General features: G+C 51.1%; 3 protein-coding genes across 3 annotated transcripts; all 3 read right to left on the bottom strand.

The window, feature by feature from the left end:
• Positions 1 to 12,691: 12,691 nt before the first annotated feature.
• On the bottom strand, positions 12,692 to 14,133 carry LOC147630309 (uncharacterized). Its single transcript, XM_086809971.1, has one exon. The coding sequence runs from the start codon at positions 14,078 to 14,080 to the stop codon at positions 13,841 to 13,843; it is 240 nt and encodes a 79-aa protein (XP_086666097.1). The 5' UTR covers positions 14,081 to 14,133; the 3' UTR covers positions 12,692 to 13,840.
• On the bottom strand, positions 12,890 to 13,411 carry LOC147630310 (uncharacterized). Its single transcript, XM_086810073.1, has one exon. The coding sequence runs from the start codon at positions 13,409 to 13,411 to the stop codon at positions 12,890 to 12,892; it is 522 nt and encodes a 173-aa protein (XP_086666199.1).
• A 1,811-nt stretch (positions 14,134 to 15,944) lies between the features above and the next one.
• Positions 15,945 to 17,390, bottom strand: LOC147630308 (uncharacterized). Its single transcript, XM_086810072.1, has 2 exons — positions 17,370 to 17,390; positions 15,945 to 16,379 (listed from the first exon to the last, which is right to left on the bottom strand). Exons 1-2 carry the CDS (start codon positions 17,388 to 17,390, stop codon positions 16,026 to 16,028), a joined length of 375 nt encoding a protein of 124 aa, XP_086666198.1. The 3' UTR covers positions 15,945 to 16,025.
• Positions 17,391 to 17,625: the final 235 nt, after the last annotated feature.

Genomic DNA, 17,625 nt, shown 5'->3' with positions numbered 1-17,625 from the left:
AAGGTCATGGCCTGGCCATCTACGTACTATGCATATGGCTTGGAAGGGATTAGAGTGGTGAAGGTTAAGCGTGAACAATACTGGGATGGGTGACCTCCCTCAATTTCCAACATGGTATCAGAGCCAGGGAGAGCATGTTGGGATGTTGTTAGCGGAGCTAGTCAACTTGCTAATTCCTCTCAGTGGAGCTAAACAAAGACTGAATGCGTGTACGACTAAGAAGGCTACGTCGTGCTGGTATGCCTGAAGTATGAAGTAATCACTAGCAAGCGGGCATATGCTGGAATAGCCGGGGGACAACTCTATGAGAGTACGCATACCTCTGAGCCAAGTGTCGTTAGAGCCTTTGGGTACTCTACGTCCTAGCCATCGAGGGAGGGTGTTGGAAGGTCATGGCCTGGCCATCTACATACTATGCATAGGATAATGCGATCATACATAAATAATAGAATACTAGGACCATTATCATCCCTTCTCCACCAATTTTCATGGCTTGGAAGAGATTAAAGTCGTGGAGATTAAGCGCGCAATGGCATGAACACTAATAGGGTGGGTGACCTCCCGGGAAGTGGCCTCAATTTCTAACAACAAGCCTAGCTGTAACTAGTTGGGCATTCTCTATGCTTTTGGACCTATGGACAGACTCCATAGTGTGGACACAACACCTCATGGCAGGAGACTTACGTCTATGCAAAGGGTCATGTGGACTAGCACCTCATGGTAGGGGAGTGATGTCTACACCAAAGACTACTAGGCTGGATATGAGAGGCTATGGATTTTGGTCTGCGCCCATGTCCAGATTACAGTATTCCGATTGGTATGGGGATGTAATATCTACGCCCGAAATGACCGCCTGCTCTACAAGCTAAATGAAAGGGAGATTGACCAATACATTCTTATGCATGGCATACTTGCACGCCTGGAACTATTTTCATGTGAAATGTTTTACTACCTGCAAGATCTGTGTGTCTAGTTTATGGGCAAGACACACCCTCTTGTGAACCATGCGCGTGAATCTGTATTCTAACCTTGCTTGTGGGCTATAGACAAAAGTACGATCGAACAACTTATAAGTGAGTTTGGACATCCACACTTCATTAAAGACTGGGCAGACAGGTTATGGATGGCGGCCAGCCAAACTCTCATAATTCAAGCACTCTTTTGAGTAAAAGAGTGTGGGCACCCTCTCCACTTATGGGAGAGGTGTGGCTCTGGTTGAGGTGGCCCAATGGTCACCGACTATTCATTTGGAAAGGCTTGTCCTCTCCCTCCTTTAAAGGAGGAAAAGAGGCACCTACTTAATGAGCAAAAAAAGGGAGCAATTTTCAGCATAACCAATCCACATACATATATTTTGGCATGGTTTCTTGCTTCTTCAACTCTTGGAACAACCAGCAAATGACTGCTACACTGCTGTCCAGCCCTTGGGAGTCCTTTTTCAGTTGCTTTCTCTTGGATATGTACATACTGAAAATGCTTTGGAGCATTTCTATCGCTGACAATTTGATCAAAAGTTGATTTCTTCTCTCAAAACCAGAAAATTCAGCGATAAGAGCTTCCACAAATTCCATCTTGTCCTGATCAGCTCGCTGAAGCTCCCGCTCTCCCCCCTGCTCACGCTTCTGTCTGCACACCCCTCACCCTGCCCGCCCTCGCGCCTTCCCCCCTCTGCCTGGCCTCGGGTTTGCGCCGCCCCCCCCCTTCGCCTGATTTTCCTGCACTGAAGCGCCCTCCCCTGCACTTTGCCATCGCGCCCCCCCTCCCGTTGCTCTTCGCCTTCGCGCCCATCCCCTCCTCTTCAGCGCCCCGCCCCCCCCTTCCGCCAGCTCTCGCTTCCCCCTCACCCCCCCCTTTTTTTTTCCGTGCTGCTTCCGCCCCCCCCTTCCGCCAGCTCTCGCTTCCCCCTCACCCCCCCCCTTTTTTTTTCGTGCTGCTTCCGCCCCCCCCCCCCCCCCCCCCCCCCCCCCCCCTTCTTTCTGGTTTTCTCCGCCCCCAGGGGTTATTAATTTTTTACCTTTCACCCTCCCCCTCCTTTGTGTGCAGCTCGGTTCTTGCACGTTCTCCGTATTCGCTCCGCCTTCCACACAGCTTCAGACTCTGATGGAGGTTCCTCCCGCCCCACCTCAGAGGGACTCTTCCGCAGCCCCCTCGCCCGCCCCTGAGGACACCCCCATCAGGCTTTCTCTTTCGCCGGAGAGGAAGCGAGCCTCGCCGCAGAGGTGGAATGCCTCCAGGCACATTCCACCATCTGCCGTATAGTCGGCACTCGCCCCAACAGAGGGGAGATCCGGGATCTTCTTCAGGCCCGCCTTCTTGCAGATGTGGGCAAGATCTTGGACGTTCAGCTACTGGGCCGTGGTCACTACCAGACCAAGTTCGAGACGGCCCAGAACGTGGCCCAGGTCGCTTCCCTGGACTCCGCCCCGCGAGTACCTTCCGCTCCTCTCGAGGCTAGGAGCATTGGTAGGCTCGGTGCTTGAGACTAGCCCCACAGCAACTTCAGTGGTGGCTAGAGCAGCTGGGCTACCTTCGATCAGGGTTTTGGTTCCTCACATCTCCTCCCTTCCTAAGGTCATTCAGCTACCTAGGATAGGGGGGGGATGGATTGATCAGAGAGTGGAGTTCTCGGGGCTCCCGAATCAGTGCTTTATCTGTAGGCAGGTTGGCCACCTGGCCAAGGCCTGCCCTCACAGGAGACCCCGACCTCCACCGCAGCAGCAGGCCCCTGATGGCCCGCCCACAGATGCGGCTCGGCAGGCAGCCTCTGGGACACCTGCTCAACCCACAGAGACCTCGGAGTGGCAGCCTGGACAGGGGCGCCGTCGAGGGAGACAGCCACAGCAACACGCCCAGACACCGATGCAGCAGCAACCACAGTCTCAGCATCACTGGGTTCCCGTGAGGAACAGCTTTGCTCCCCTCCAGGAGAGACACCAGTGCCGACTGAGGACCAGGAGATGCCAGCACCCCCTCCTTCGCCTCCACCCCCCCCTCCCCGTCCCCTCCTCCCGCCCCGCTTCCACCTTCGCCTCCCCACGCCCCCGCTCCGGATTCGGCAGCGGTTCCTTCTCCACCCCCCTCCTCCCTCCCCCGCCCGCCTCAACTCCCCAGGAGGCCCTGGCAGTCCCCTGGCGCTCACCTGCAGTCCGGCGGACACTGAGCACCGACCTTGCTCGAGCACCACAGAGGAGACTTACCATGCCAATTTGGGCTTCACGGATATCCTCTATCCGCAGTCGCTGAGTCGTCTCGACACTCGACAGCGCTCGGAGGCTTTTGATTACTCCTTCACACGGCTTTTTGGAGCAGAGGGCCCCCATGAGCCAGCTCCCATCAGAGTTCATGTAGTGATACCTCCGGCCCGCGGGGAGGAGACACTTGATTCAGCGGTAGCCTTCTCATTCCCTCTCTGTGGCCCTCGCGACCGGGAGTGGACCCTGGATCTCGCTCTTAGCACTTTGAAGACTCAGGCAGTTGAGTTTTCTCATCATGTGAGCGATCTGGAGGTGACAAATGTGATAGGCCGACTATGGGAGTTGGCTCATTTTTTCCTTGATCCGGGCCCGGAGTGTGGACGCCTCACGGATTCGACATTTGGTCGTGCGCATAGTGGCAGACTTAGCACGCGACCCTAGATATGTATGCATTCACGAGGCTGCTTTGTCTGAGCGGGAGGCAGTCGCCATGGACACAGTCACTGGCGCTTGATCCGTGATTCTTGCAGCACACCGAGTGGGCAGATTCGTAGCCGCTCGGATGGGGACTATTCTCCATCCAAGTCGCTTGCGAAGGCCCGCCGTACAGCTGAGACAGCATCCACCTCAACAGGTCCATCCATGAGGATCATCTCATGGAATGTACAGGGCCTTGGCGGAGCACATTATATACGATATCGTGGCTGCTTGAGGCAGGAGCTATAGAGATGCCTGGTTGGGGGCAGTATTGATATTTTGATGAATGCAGGAGCACCATTTGGGTGAGAGCAGGATCCGGAGATACGGTTCGGTGATGCCTGGTAGATGGGACACCTTTTGGTCTGCAGGGTTTGGCCCCTTGGGTGGGCAGGGAGGAGTATGTATGGTCATTGCGGATGTATGGCGACAGGCCATTGTGGATCGCGGGATCATTGTGCCTGGTAGAGCACAGTATGTCATTCTCAGGGCGCATGATGAGCTCTTTGGCGTGCTCAATGTCTATGCGCCCAACCATGCTAGCGCCAGAGCAGAGTTCTGGACCCAGGTTACGGATGCATTGCCAGAGGCCGCACATTGGTGTGTCGGGGGAGACTTCAACATGCTTGAGGACCCGGCCGATAGGGTGGGAGGCAGTCATGTTACAGTGCACGGCACGGAGCTTGCAGCGTGGGAGCGATTTTGCATGACATTGAGGATCACTGATGCATGGCAGCATGGGGCCTTCTCCCGCTCTCAGGACAGTCTTAGTTTCTCTCGGTCGGATCGCCGGCAGGGAGGGACTAATCTATCAAGGATTGATCGCTTTTATGTGGGTGACTGGTTAGGGGAGCGAGGGGGCTCCGTTGGCATTCTCACTGGCACCTCTTTTTCAGACCATGCACCAGTTATTTTGACACTTGAGGAGAGGTCACGGGAGACCAGCTTGCAGTTGAGGATCCCAGAGAGGATACTTACAGATCCTAGTCTCGCTGAGGACATTGAGAGGATATGGCATGATAGTCAGAGCTCTGACCAGGATGCAGCAGGCCAGTGTGCCCAGGGACTCATCGAGCTCACCTCTTTTTTGCACGCTGCAGCCTTGACACGGCTGGGAGAGACTCGCGAGCAGGAGCGTCGGCTGAGACGTAGCCTTGCTTTGCTTCAGCGCCTTCAGGAGCAGCAGCCTACACGTGAGTGGGTGGCGTCCCAGCTGAGCCAGGCACGCCGGGAGGTTAGAGAGGCAGAGGAGCAGAGACATGAGTTTTACTATCATCGCCAGGCCTCTCAGTGGACGCAGCTTGGAGATAGAGTGACTGGGGAGTTTTTTGAGATTACTAGACCCCGCCATGCTCGCGCAGGAGTCCGCCAGCTTGGGAGGCCGGACGGATCGATAGCCACTGAGCCCGGGGAGATCAGAGCCATTGCCACTGAGTTCTATAGAGACCTACTTTCAGCGGAGCCAGACACTGAGGCTCAGGATGCTTGCAGACAGATTGTATGGGCCCATGTGCAGAGGAGGGTCACAGATCGTATGCGTACAGTTCTGGGTGAGCCTCTTTCAGAGATTGAGCTTGCGGAGGCCTTAAGGGCCCTTCCGCGCCATAGTTGCCCTGGGGAGGAGGACGGATTGACGCCTGCCTTTTTTATGCGCTATTGGGACCTTTTGGGGCCAGGCCTCCGCAGGGGCTTTCAGTATGTTTTGGACACTGGGGTAATGCCACAGAGCTTTTCAGAGGGCTTGATCTTTCTTATCCCCAAGGGGGAGGGAGTGTCAGATGATATTCGGCATTGGAGACCTATTACGATCCTCAATACTGTCTACAAGGTCTTAGCAAAGGCCTTGAGTTTGAGGATCCAGCCGTTTCTGGGGGAGTTGATTCATGCTACCCAGACAGGATTCGTCAAGGAGCGTAGTATCCTTGACAACATCTTCACCTTCTGGGAGGCGACAGCCCGAGCTAGATTTCTCGGTGAGGACTTGGTCGTGATGCTTCTCGATTTTGAGAAGGCATACGATAGAGTCGATTGGGGTTTCTTAGAGGGCACTATGCTTCGCCTGGGCTTTGAGCCAGTTTGGATCCGAGGAGTGGCGGCTTTATATTCCACAGCTCGAAGCCAGGTGCTGATTGCAGGAGGACGGGGGCCGAGTTTTGAGTTGACCAGATCAGTCCGTCAGGGGTGTCCTCTTGCCCTGTTTCTTTTTCTCTTCTTTGCTGAGACTCTGAGTATGTATCTGACGGCAGAGGAGGTTGGTTTGAGAGGACTCCAGCTCCCAGTCCGAGGGAAGGACCTGCTCGATGCTGAGTTTGCTGATGACACGGGTTTATTTTTGCATGGCCAAGAGGCCAATCTTCAGCGGGCAGAGCAGTCGCTTCAAGTTTTTAGTGCAGCATCGGGAGCATTGATCAATTGGCGCAAGACAGTGGCCTTTTGGATCAGTAGCACTCCCACTCCGTCTCATGGAGCCCAGACCCGGGTTTTAGATGGATTCCTCCTGGCACAGCAGTACGGTATTTGGGATGCCAGATTGGACTTGATTTGTCACCTGAGCAGCAGATTGCCCCGCTTCTTCTAAGCATTCGGAAGAAGCTTTTGTATTGGAGTACAGCTCGGCTATCCTTGGCTGGGAGGGTGGTGGTGGCAAATCAGGTGCTTTTAGCGACCATGTGGTACATCACGTCTTGCTGGATCTTTTCGAGCTCTTGCATCAGCCAGGTACAGAGGCTGATCAGGAACTTTCTTTGGTCTGGGCGGGACGGTCAGCCAGCCCGGGCTAAGGTCGCTTGGGCAGTTATTACACTTCCGTTGGCCCAGGGAGGCTTGGGCATTATCGATCCAGTTGATCAGAGCAGAGCCCTATTGGGGAAGCTTATTGTTCGGGGGCTGCTTCTAGGCACTGAGCCTTGGAAAGAGCTTCTTTTTCAGCGGCTACAGGCTTGGGCTCCCCCAGCAGGGGGTACTTGGGCACCAGAGATACGATGGATCTCATAGAGATGAGGAGGACAGGCCTCAGTCGAGGATGGGAGGACAGATTCGCCTTGAGCATCCTGAGAGCTTGGGAGTTGCTGAGACCAGGACTCTCTCAGAGACCTCCTTCTTGTGATGAGGAGCGGGCCAGACAGCCGCTCATCTGGAGCCCAGCAGTTCGCACAGAGCAGGGTCATATGCTGGGTTCTCGGCCTCGTCTAGCCTAGGGACCATTGGCGGCAAGCCCAGCACGTAGTTTTGGAGACTGGCAGGCCTTCTGCAGGCTTCCAGAGGAGATCCAGGTGGAGAGGCTGAGTCACTTCAGAGGGGGGCTGATTATGAGGGATGACATTCAGGGGGCACTCACAGAGGAGTGGTTCACGCCTCTCGAGCCAGTGGCCCCACGGTGGATGGGAGCCTTTACACAGTTGGAGATCCTGATTGCTGTCAGAGCTTGCACTAAGGATGGCAGATGCCTTTACTATGAGATCCAGGATGAGGGTAGACTTCAGAGAGTGGAGGTGGAGTCGCCTTCGGTTGCAGAGTGAATCTTTCAGAGGATACGGGTAGTGGCCGCCGCTTCTCGGAAGTGGCATATTGACCCAGACCCTGCAGATGTGGACTCTGATTGGCGCATATGGGCATATGCAGCGCGCCCCTTGGCCCGGCTCCAGTGGGACCCTGGCGAGTACGAGTGGCATGATCCTTATGCATCCCTTGAGGCCACAGAGATCACCTTTTTCTAGTATACTGTTCGGTTGGGGCGACATATTTTGATGGCGAGGAGGACGGTCTCTTCAGCTACATCGGGGCACTGGCGGCTACAGGGACTCTCACAGGAGTTCCTGGAGGATTTTTGGACCAGGCTCTGGGCTAGTCGACAGGCATGCAGGATCTCGACTTTCCAGTTAGTCGCCCACAGGGGCTCTGCAGTTGGCACCTGGCTTGCCTACAACGGTCTTCCAGCGGCTTGCGCCCGATGCGGCCACCCTAGGGAGACACAGAGACATTGCCTATGGGACTGCCCTCAGGCGCAGCAGATTTGGCTGCGGATGCTGCGCATTCTGGCCCCCCTCTCTCCAGAGGGTATGTATACGTGGGGAGCCGCTGCTTGGTCGACTTCGTCAGGGCCTGCTATGGGCTATGAGACGGAGCAGGACAGCCAGGCCATCAGATTCATTAGGGGCCAGCCTCGCCTTGTTCCTTCACCGGATTTCTCGTCCGTCGACTGGACACAGGAGAGGGATCTTCGGTGGGAGCTCCTCAGCAGCCTCACCATCTGGTTCACCTGGAGGGCCCGGTGTTTCACCTTTGAGGGGAGACTGGAGCCACCAGTAGAGACTGTTCGAGGGATTTGGCAGGAGTTGATCCACACCCTACGAGGACAGTATGACCGCATCCGGGGCGACTCGGATGAGGCGATCCTGCGGCGCCAGGCCTTTCACACCACTTGGCGCAGCGGCCCCTTCTATACCCTACACGCGGGGTCCCCCCGCTGGCACTACAGGCCACCTGTTTGGCTTTTCCCCCCTCCTATTGTATGATATAGCCCTTCAGTTCTTTATACTGATATTTGTATTTCTCAGCACCTAGGGAGAGTCTCCCTGGCTGCTTTGCTTTGATCTCTGCTCTGTTTCTTATGAGCAGGAGAGGATCTTTTGTAGCCCTACGGGCGTTTTTTATATAACTAATGAAAGGATCTTTTCTCGCGGGGGGGGGGGGGGGGGGGGGGGGGGGGGGGGGGGGGCGCGCGGGGGGGGAAAGAGCTTCCACAAATTCTCTTCACCTACTCTACATCCACGTGCTTGACAATTAAGGTCTTCATGACTCGGCTTGGCTCACACATGCTTATGTATGGATGCCAGTGGAGCATAATTGTTTGTGGCAAGACATTGGGGATGGGTGAGTGAGGTTCTTCGGGACAAAACCTGTGGAATCAACCTCTACATTGACAAAACAAGTTTGCAAAATGTTGTCATTGCATAGATGTTATTGGAAATTTAGCGTGTGATGCCATTGAAGCTTGTATCTTGAGGAATCCTTGACAATACAAACATATTACAAGGGGGGTCAGCCCTTCCGGCCACATTGCAATGTCATTTAAATTTCAGCATTGCTATCTCATTTGGTTTTGTGCCATTTCATCTTGTTTATTAGTATTAATAGTATAAGTGTGTTACGAGATTGTGCTCAACCCTATTTGCGGGCAATTACACTTGCCTTTTATAGGCTCTTGGAAGATGGCTCATGGAAATTATCCCACATGCAAGCTTGGGTACCTTGGACCTTACTATAAAAGGGTGTTTCATCCTTAGGCCTCCCTCATCCCTCCAACACCCTTTCTAGGTGAGTGGATTACGAGAATGGAGGTGCAAGGGGGCCTCTGTGTTGCTGGTGGGTCTGCGTTGCCCGAGCTTTTAGGCTTTCTGACATGGTATCAAAGCACCGGGCGTGCCTGCTATGGTTGTTGACTGTCTGCACTCAACCGTTGGCTGTCATCTCATCGCTGGCCACTTCATCGCCTCCCACCCAACCCTTCGTAGGTTGACGTAGGTTGACCTTGGGGTGCTGGCCTGTGTAAATGAGCCTCCACAAGCCCTTGCTCCTACGCAAGTGGCCAAAACACCTTAGTTGTGCCATGTGCAATGTAACTAGCCATGGAGGTCATCGTAAACGGCAAAGGTGGTCATCATAACCGGCATCGTAAACCCCTTAGCTGGCATCATAACGCTATCCAACCATGGAGTAGCCCAAGTTTGTCATCAGGGAGGGTGTTGGAATGCTAGCTCATGGGAATTATCCCACATGCAAGCTTGGGTACTTGGACCTTACTATAAAAGGGTGTTTCATCCATAGGCCACACTCGTCCCTCCAACACCCTTTCTGGGTGAGTGGATTACAGAGATGGAGGTGGGTGTTTGGGGGGGGGGGGCTTCTACCATGTTGCTGGCGCATCTGCGCTGCCTGAGCTTTCTGGCTTTTTAACATTATTCAACTGGCCAACTATTGGTCGGCCATATTATATATCCTCTCAAACGATGGAAGTATGTCACCTCCTATGCCTAGCCGACAAGATCCTCGTCCACAAATAAGCTTTCACATGCATGTTACACCTGCTAATGCTCAAATCCTAATGTTTATATATGCCTAATCAAGGATTAGCACTGGAAAACAGCCATGACCATGTGTACACATGGCATCCCCTCTTGCTAAACTTGATGATGGGATTCCAAATTTTGACCTTGGATCACAATCATCATTCCTTCGTCTCCTCATGGACTCCCAAACTTATGATCCTTTCGAGCAACCTTTTTACTAAAAACCTTGCCATGTCTCTGACTGCACTCGAGATCTGGTATTGAGAACTATGCATCTGTTCCACTTTGTCCCCCTACCAATCCCACGAGAATTTCACCCTAACTATGTTACTCTCCTTGGACCTGTGCACCTTCTTGGAACACTCTCAGCACTTAGTCTTGCTAAGCCTGATGCTCTAATACCAATGTCAAATGCACAGAAGCTATGTGTGTCTTCTTTCAGCTCTCAAGAACCTTGATGCAAAACACCAACAAATAGAGAGAGAGAGAGAGAGAGAGAGAGAGAGAGAGAGAAGGCATATTTTCAGCATATTCACATGATGCAAAAATATGTATATATGTTCTACACAAATTTGTGGCCTTTGGCCTTCCCAAAAGGGTGGCCTAATGCCTATCTATGACCTGCCCCAAAAGAGAGTAGATAATCTACAATGAACACAAGCCTTGCCTTTTATAGGCTCTCGGAAGATTTACTCAGTTGTCCAACTACTGGTCCACTAGTTCCATGGACATGACATATTATATATATTGTCAATTGGAAGTATGTCACCTCCTAAGCCTAGCCAACAGGATGGTGGTCCACAAATAAGCCTTCACATAGCTGGAACTATCACCTCCTATGCCTAGCCAACAAGATCCTGGTCAACAGATAAGCCTTCACATGCCTATTACAGCTGCTAATGCTCAAATCCTAATGTTTATCTACTACCTAAACAAGGATTAACACTGGAAAACAGCCATTTCCATGCATGCACATGACATCCCTTCCTATTAAACTTGATGACAAGATTCCCACTTTTGACCTTGGATCACAATCATCATACCTTTGTCTCCTCATGGGCTTTCAAACTTGTCATGCTTTCCTTCCTAGAAGCTTTTCCACTGGAAACCTTGCAATATCTCCGTCTCCACTCCACATCTAGAGTTGAGACACGTGCATCTATTCCACTTTGTCCCCTTAACACGACAATGGTATCCTTCCCACAGTTGATCATGGCATATCCTTGCTCCACTCCCCTCAACCATTTTCCCAAAAGCCTTCCTTGGTATGCCCATTCCCTTGGGCTTTGTTAACACCGACCAGCCCCACTGAATTTCTACCCTGGCTGTGTTACTCTCCTTGCACTAGTGCACCTTCCTGGACACTTTGAGCATTTAGCCTGGCTGAGCCTAATGCTCTGATATCAATGTCACATGTGCAGAAGCTCTCTGTGTCTTCTTTTAGCCCTAAGAAACTGAATTGGAACTACATGTTCTATGAAAATCTGTGGGCTTTGGCCTTCCAAAAGGGTAACCTAATGCCTACCTATGACCTGCCCCAAAAGGGAGTAGATAATCTACAATGAACACAAAGCCTTGCCCTTCAGAGGCTCTTGGAAGATTTATTCAACTGGCCGACCAGTTCCATGAACATGAAAAATTATGTATGCTCCCAACGGGAAGTATGTCACCTGGCCGACAAGATCCTGCCATGTCCATGTGTGCACATGACACAACGTCTGTAGGATGCCCCCCTGTCACGAGACCGGCGGAAACGGTCCCGCGACGCCTTTGCCGCACGCGGCCTTTCACAATCCATGCTTCATGAAACGACTCCATCGGCCCGTCTCGCGCGTTTTCCTTGCGGGTCTCACCGATCACTTGCGTTCGTGCCCGGCTCGGCTCCCTCGGCCTCATCTCGGGTCTTGCGGCCGCATCTCGGCCCGTCGGCACGGCACGGCTCGCCGGTCGGCCGTTTTTCCACCGTTTTCGATCCCGACTCCACGCTCGGCCCGATCACCGTCAAGGCGGGGAGGGCAACCCCTGGGGCACTCGGCACCCACGGAACCTCCCCCGCACCCGGGAAGGCCTAACATGCCTACCCGGTGCGTGAGTGCGTTCCTAAGGTGCCTACCATGGGTCCGTGCTTTGCCTCTCCCTGCACCTCCTCCCCATATAGAAGCAAACTATTTGGGGCGGGCTAGCATACCCTCAAGGCACCATGTCCCTTCGGATAGAAATCCCACCTCACCCCCTCCCCCCCCCCCCCCCCCCCAAAAAAAAAAAAACACAAAAAAATGGGGCCCTCGTCCTTGCGTGGGAACACTCTATTTGCTAGAAGATGATGTCTCCTCTATTTCACTATAAGATGTTCAGACATGCAAAGTGCAGGCCAACATTCGAGTCTAGGCATGGACAAGCTGGGTGAACATCATAGGCAATGGAACCAGCCAAGATTCAAACTCAAGCTGAGAATTAAAACCACTTGGCCCACCAACCTCTGCTCATTCTACTCATAGATAATCTTTTATTAATAGAGTGAGTCTGTCTAATCCTGGGGATGGACACCTACATTATGTCCAAAACAATTTCTCCTTGACAAGTTTCACCTGCCCAATGCCGGTTGGGAATCTGCAAGCTGGGTGAACATCATCTGCTCATTTTACTAATAGAATCTTTATTAATAGAGCGAGTCTGTCTAATCCTGGGGATGGACACCTACACACGTCCAAAACATTCCTCCTGTACAGACTTCCCCTGCCCAAGGCCGGTTGGAAATCTTCACATAAGCATGGACAAGCTCAGTGAACATCAAAGGCAGTAGGCCAAGATTCGAACTAGTAACCAGAACCTGGACATTACCACTCTAGGTACAAGCTGAGCAGATCACATGCATTGCCCACAAACGTTGCGGATGTTGCTACTTACTGAAAACAAAAACTAAAAATGATATTTCAAAAGAAAAATTGTGGCATACGATATTGCATCACTGATACAATATATCATGATAGAAAACTTCCGCTCAGACCAAAGAGTTGGAGTATGGACATTTTGATACACAACTACTCCTTCGGGAATGATGGACAGAGCTGAAAATCAAGACTTTTGGAAATGATCAAGACTTCTGATAATAACAAAACGATCAAAGGAATCCCATCTGTGTATTTATGATTATTCATGATGTGGAACCCTATGATTTCCCATGGATCCTACAGAGGTAGCAGGGGCACCTTGAGGTAGCTGCTGGTTGTTTGTTAGTCCCACTGGTATCCACTTTGAGGGATTAGAAGGCTCCTGTACCCAATGTAACCTGCTCATATTAGGGTTTTCAACAAACACCATAGTGAATTCTCCCACCTTCTCCAATTTCCCCTTTCTGCCTGCCCGTAGAACCAAGTTTGTTTTGTGAAACAAGAAAATCCCGTTGGTCAGGCGGATGATATCGCCTGGCTGAAAAGCTTCGCACTCGTTACCCAACAGTTGCAAGTGCACAGCTGCCGATGAATCTGCAGCGAGGTTCATGGACATCATGAGACCTCCATCACTTCTCATGGGAGAACCCTTTTCCAGGAGGATGAAGGTAGTGTTGACATTATTCAGGGCAGCTGGACGTAGATCCTTGATCAGGGTTTGTGCTGAAACTGCTGCCTGTTGCTGCTGTGGAAGCTGACATGTGGAGGTTTGCGCTTGCATCCTTCCAGAGAATGGCGGATACACACAGCAGCAAATCCTAAGCAAAACAGTACACCAAGAAAGAACACAAGATAAACCCTTGCTGGCGAAGGTAACAAGAAAGGAGAACCCCTAGGTCTTTCTGTTAGCTAACCTGAGACTACCAAAATTAACCCTCCACAAACAAAGAAAATCGCAAAAAAACCAAAAAAGCTTCAGATCGCTCAATCTGTGTGTCTCATTTCTACCCTCCCCCTAATCAAGCCTGATCCAACCATAAGCCTGATCCTAACCCTAACCCCAACCCTAGCCTAACCAGAGAAGAACGTGTACTAGACCAAATGAAGAAACACAGAAACCCTACATGCAAGATGCACAAAAAAAAGGAAGAGAAATTGCACTCACCTGCTGGATCTTTTGCTGCGTCTAAGGAGGAAGAAAACCCTAACCCTAACCGGATATGAGCATGGAAATGGCAACGACGGTGTTTAGGGCGATAAGGGGGAGGCGGAGGTACTCTATGGCGTGGACGAGGCCAATGATCTGGCCTTTGAGAGACTTGACGCGGGCGCCCACACCTCCCATCTCGTTGAAGCCCCAACCGCGCGGCGCCAGGAAGCGTTCCTCATTCAGAATGGCCAGCGCATTCGCAAGTAGCAGCAGCCCCTCAAGCAGCGTCCACATGCCCATTTCTTTCTTGCTTGCTTGCCCGCCCCCTCTCCCGCTATGGCGATCTGGCTGTGGCAAACGTACAGCTTCTCTTTGCTCTAAAAGCCATTTTCCGATTACCTAAAGCTGGTGCGCTTTTATAAAGGTGACAAGGCCGAAAATAATAGGCCACCAAATTATTATTATTTTGTCGTTTTATTCACTAAAATTTTGTCGTCGCATTTATTAATGCTGCATGAGCAGCATTGCGCTTTTATAAAGGTGACAAGGCCAAAAATAATAGGCCACCAAATTATTATTATTTTGTCGTTTTATTCACTAAAATTTTGTCGTCGCATTTATTAATGCTGCATGAGCAGCATTAATAAATCAAATGTTAAACATACCTCGCATGCTCTCCTCGCCTTCTCAACCTCATGACTAAGTGACACATTATGAATCACGAGGGATCTATGGTTGGAAAGAGGTGTCGCGATCAGGATTTGATCAACACCGTTGGATTCCTAAGTGAACTATGAGTGAACTGCGGGTAAACTCAGGGGTGAACTCGCGAGGTGAACTTAGGGTGAACTAAGGAGACCTTTTCCGGCAAGAAAGTGAACTAGGGAAACATTCTCCGGTAAGAAAGTGAACTAAGGACCAAAATATCAAGATTTAAATTTAAAAACACTCTACACAATCTGCTGGAAAGTATAGCATAGTGGTTAGATGTTGAAAGCTTGAGCGGATGGTTCCGAGTTCGAATCCTCTTTTGCATTGAGCTCAACCCCTCCAAAATTTTCTAAGTCCCAAAAATCCCCATGGTATACCCTGAGTTCATCCCTAGTTCACTTGCCCGACGGGAATCCGACGGTCTAGATTAGGCAAGGTCACGACGCCTCTTTTCAGCCTTAGATCCCTCCTGATTCATAATCCTTCTCACCAGCCTCCTCCGCCTTCCCCTCTACCCCTTGGCTACTCGTCTGCTCGCATGTCCTCCTCTCGCATGGTTGCCTGCCCACGCCTGCTTGCCTCCCTCCCTCGCCTGATTCAGTCCTCTCTCAACCATGGCAACCTCTCTCCCCCATCCCACACTGGCCTAGTCGCCTCCCCCAGCTTCCCTCTCCTCACCACGCTTCCCCCGTGCTCTCCTCGCCTGCTCGCATCCCCACCTTCCTTTCACCTGCAAGCCTCCCTCCCTCCATACCTCACGATTGTCCATGGCCTAAGCAGGGGAGAGCAAGAGAGGGGTCAGCCCACCAAGAGGGACTCTAGAGAGAGCGCATGTCCACGTGCATTCGAGGCATGCATCTACTATTTTAACTCAATCCACGAGATTTGTTTGTTTCTAAAATAAAAAAGGTCTACATATTTCAAACTTTCGATTTAGTTTCCCGAAGGTTAAATGAACCAAGATTTTCTAGCATTTACCTCTCTAATTAATTAACGGAACACTCTATTCGCTAGAAGATGATGTCTGCTCTATTTCACTATAAGATGTTCACACATGCAAAGTGCAGGCCCACATTCGAGTCTAGGCATGGACAAGCTGGGTGAACATCATAGGCAGTGGAACCAGCCAAGATTCAAACTCAAGCTGAGAATTAAAACCACTTGGCCCACCAACCTCTGCTCATTTTACTCATAGATAATCTTTTATTAATAGAGTGAGTCTGTCTAATCCTGGGGATGGACACCTACATTATGTCCAAAACAATTTCTCCTTGACAGGTTTCACCTGCCCAATGCCGGTTGGGAATCTGCAAGCTGGGTGAACATCATCTGCTCATTTTACTGATAGAATCTTTATTAATAGAGCGAGTCTGTCTAATCCTGGGGATGGACACCTACACACGTCCAAAACATTCCTCCTGTACAGACTTCCCCTGCCCAAGGCCGGTTGGGAATCTTCACATAAGCATGGACAAGCTCAGTGAACATCAAAGGCAGTGGGCCAAGATTCGAACTAGTAACCAGAACCTGGACATTACCACTCTAGGTACAAACTGATATTAAGGTTTTCAACAAACACCATAGTGAATTCTCCCACCTTCTCCAATTTCCCCTTTCTGCCTGCCCGTAGAACCAAGTTTGTTTTGTGAAACAAGAAAATCCCGTTGGTCAGGCGGATGATATCGCTTGGCTGAAAAGCCTCGCACTCGTTACCCCACAGTTGCAAGTGCACAGCTGCCGATGAATCTGCAGCGAGGTTGACGGACATCATGAGACCTCCATCACTTCTCATGGGAGAACCCTTTTCCAGGAGGATGAAGGTAGTGTTGACATTATTCAGGGCAGCTGGACGTAGATCCTTGATTAGGGTTTGTGCTGGAGCTGCTGCCTGCTACTGTGGAAGCTGACATGTGGAGGTTTGCGCTTGCATCCTTCGAGAGAATGGCGGATACACACAGCAGCAAACCCTAAGCAAAACAATACACCAAGAAAGAACACACGATAAACCCTTGCTGGCGAAGGTAACAAGAGAGGAGAACCCCCAGGTCTTTCTGTCAGCTAACCTGAGACTACCAAAATTAACCCTCCACAAACAAAGAAAATCGCAAAAAGACCAGAAAAGTTTCAGATCGCTCAATCTGTGTGTCTCATTTCTACCCTCACCCTAATCAAGCCTGATCATAACCCTAACCCCAACCCTAGCCTAACCAGAGAAGAACGTGTACTAGACCGAATGAAGAAACACAGAAACCCTACATGCAAGACGCACAAAAAAAAAGGAAGAGAAATTGCACTCCCCTGCTGGATCTTTTGCTGCGTCTGAGGAGGAAGAAAACCCAACCCGAACCGGATATGAGCATGGAAATGGCAACGACGGTGTTTAGTGTAGGCCACTCTATGGGCTATCCATAGGTGTCACTCATTCCTTGGTATGTGCCTTGTAGGCCTAGATATTATCAGTTAGGACCTATGGTACAGTTAGTACTAGTTCCAATTGGACACCTAGTACATGTATGACACCGAGTTAGGGGTTCATCATATTAGGTGTATCTTTTGTACTCTTTATCACTTTTAGCAATACATCCACAGCAGCTCGCTTCCTTCCTGGCTCCTGCCTCCATTGCTTCCGTTGTCCACTCCACCCAACAGTGGTATCAGAGCAGGCTGCGGAAGCGTAGTGGTATCAGAGCAGGCTTTGCCCTTCAGTGCTCGCCAGTTTCAGCCTTCCCGAGCCTCCCCCTTGCTCATTGGAGCTGATTTCTTGCTGGTCGACTGGTTTCTACTGCTCGAATCCACACGTGTGAGCTCCTACAGCTGTTCAGAGGCATTCCATCGCTGAGAACTCCATCTTCTTGCTGTTTCCAGCTGGGCGACTCACTAGACGACCGTTTCCAGCCATTTCGAAGCATCTAAAAGCATTTTTGACAGTTTTTTGACTGTCAAACCCTAGAAATTTGGGGTTTTGCTGAATTTACAGTTGTACTGCTGCTCTGAAGCATTTGGAAGTCGGCAGTGACATTCTGGTGGAGTATTGGGCAAAATTTTCTCCCGTCCTCATTTGGATTTGTGCATTTGTTTGCATAATGGCCAGTGGCAAGGATGATCTTTTTGGGGCTTTCGGTGCTGACGACAAG

The sequence above is a fragment of the Cibotium barometz genome, chromosome 16, assembly GCF_041138505.1.
Source record: "Cibotium barometz isolate CiBa-2024 chromosome 16, ASM4113850v1, whole genome shotgun sequence".
Taxonomy (NCBI): Eukaryota; Viridiplantae; Streptophyta; class Polypodiopsida; order Cyatheales; family Cibotiaceae; genus Cibotium; species Cibotium barometz.
Note: the sequence above shows the minus strand (reverse complement) of the source record. Positions and strands in the feature narration are given on the sequence as shown.

Excerpts from the sequence above, each read along its gene's own strand:
- LOC147630310 (XM_086810073.1), bottom strand. The coding sequence starts at position 13,411 with ATGCAAGCGCAAACCTCCACATGTCAGCTTCCACAGCAGCAACAGGCA.
- LOC147630309 (XM_086809971.1), bottom strand. The coding sequence starts at position 14,080 with ATGGGCATGTGGACGCTGCTTGAGGGGCTGCTGCTACTTGCGAATGCG.
- LOC147630308 (XM_086810072.1), bottom strand. The coding sequence starts at position 17,390 with ATGGCTGGAAACGGTCGTCTA. Across the intron at positions 16,380-17,369 it reads TGGCTGGAAACGGTCGTCTA|GCAGCAGCTCCAGCACAAAC; the intron begins GTGAGTCGCCCA and ends CCACAGTAGCAG.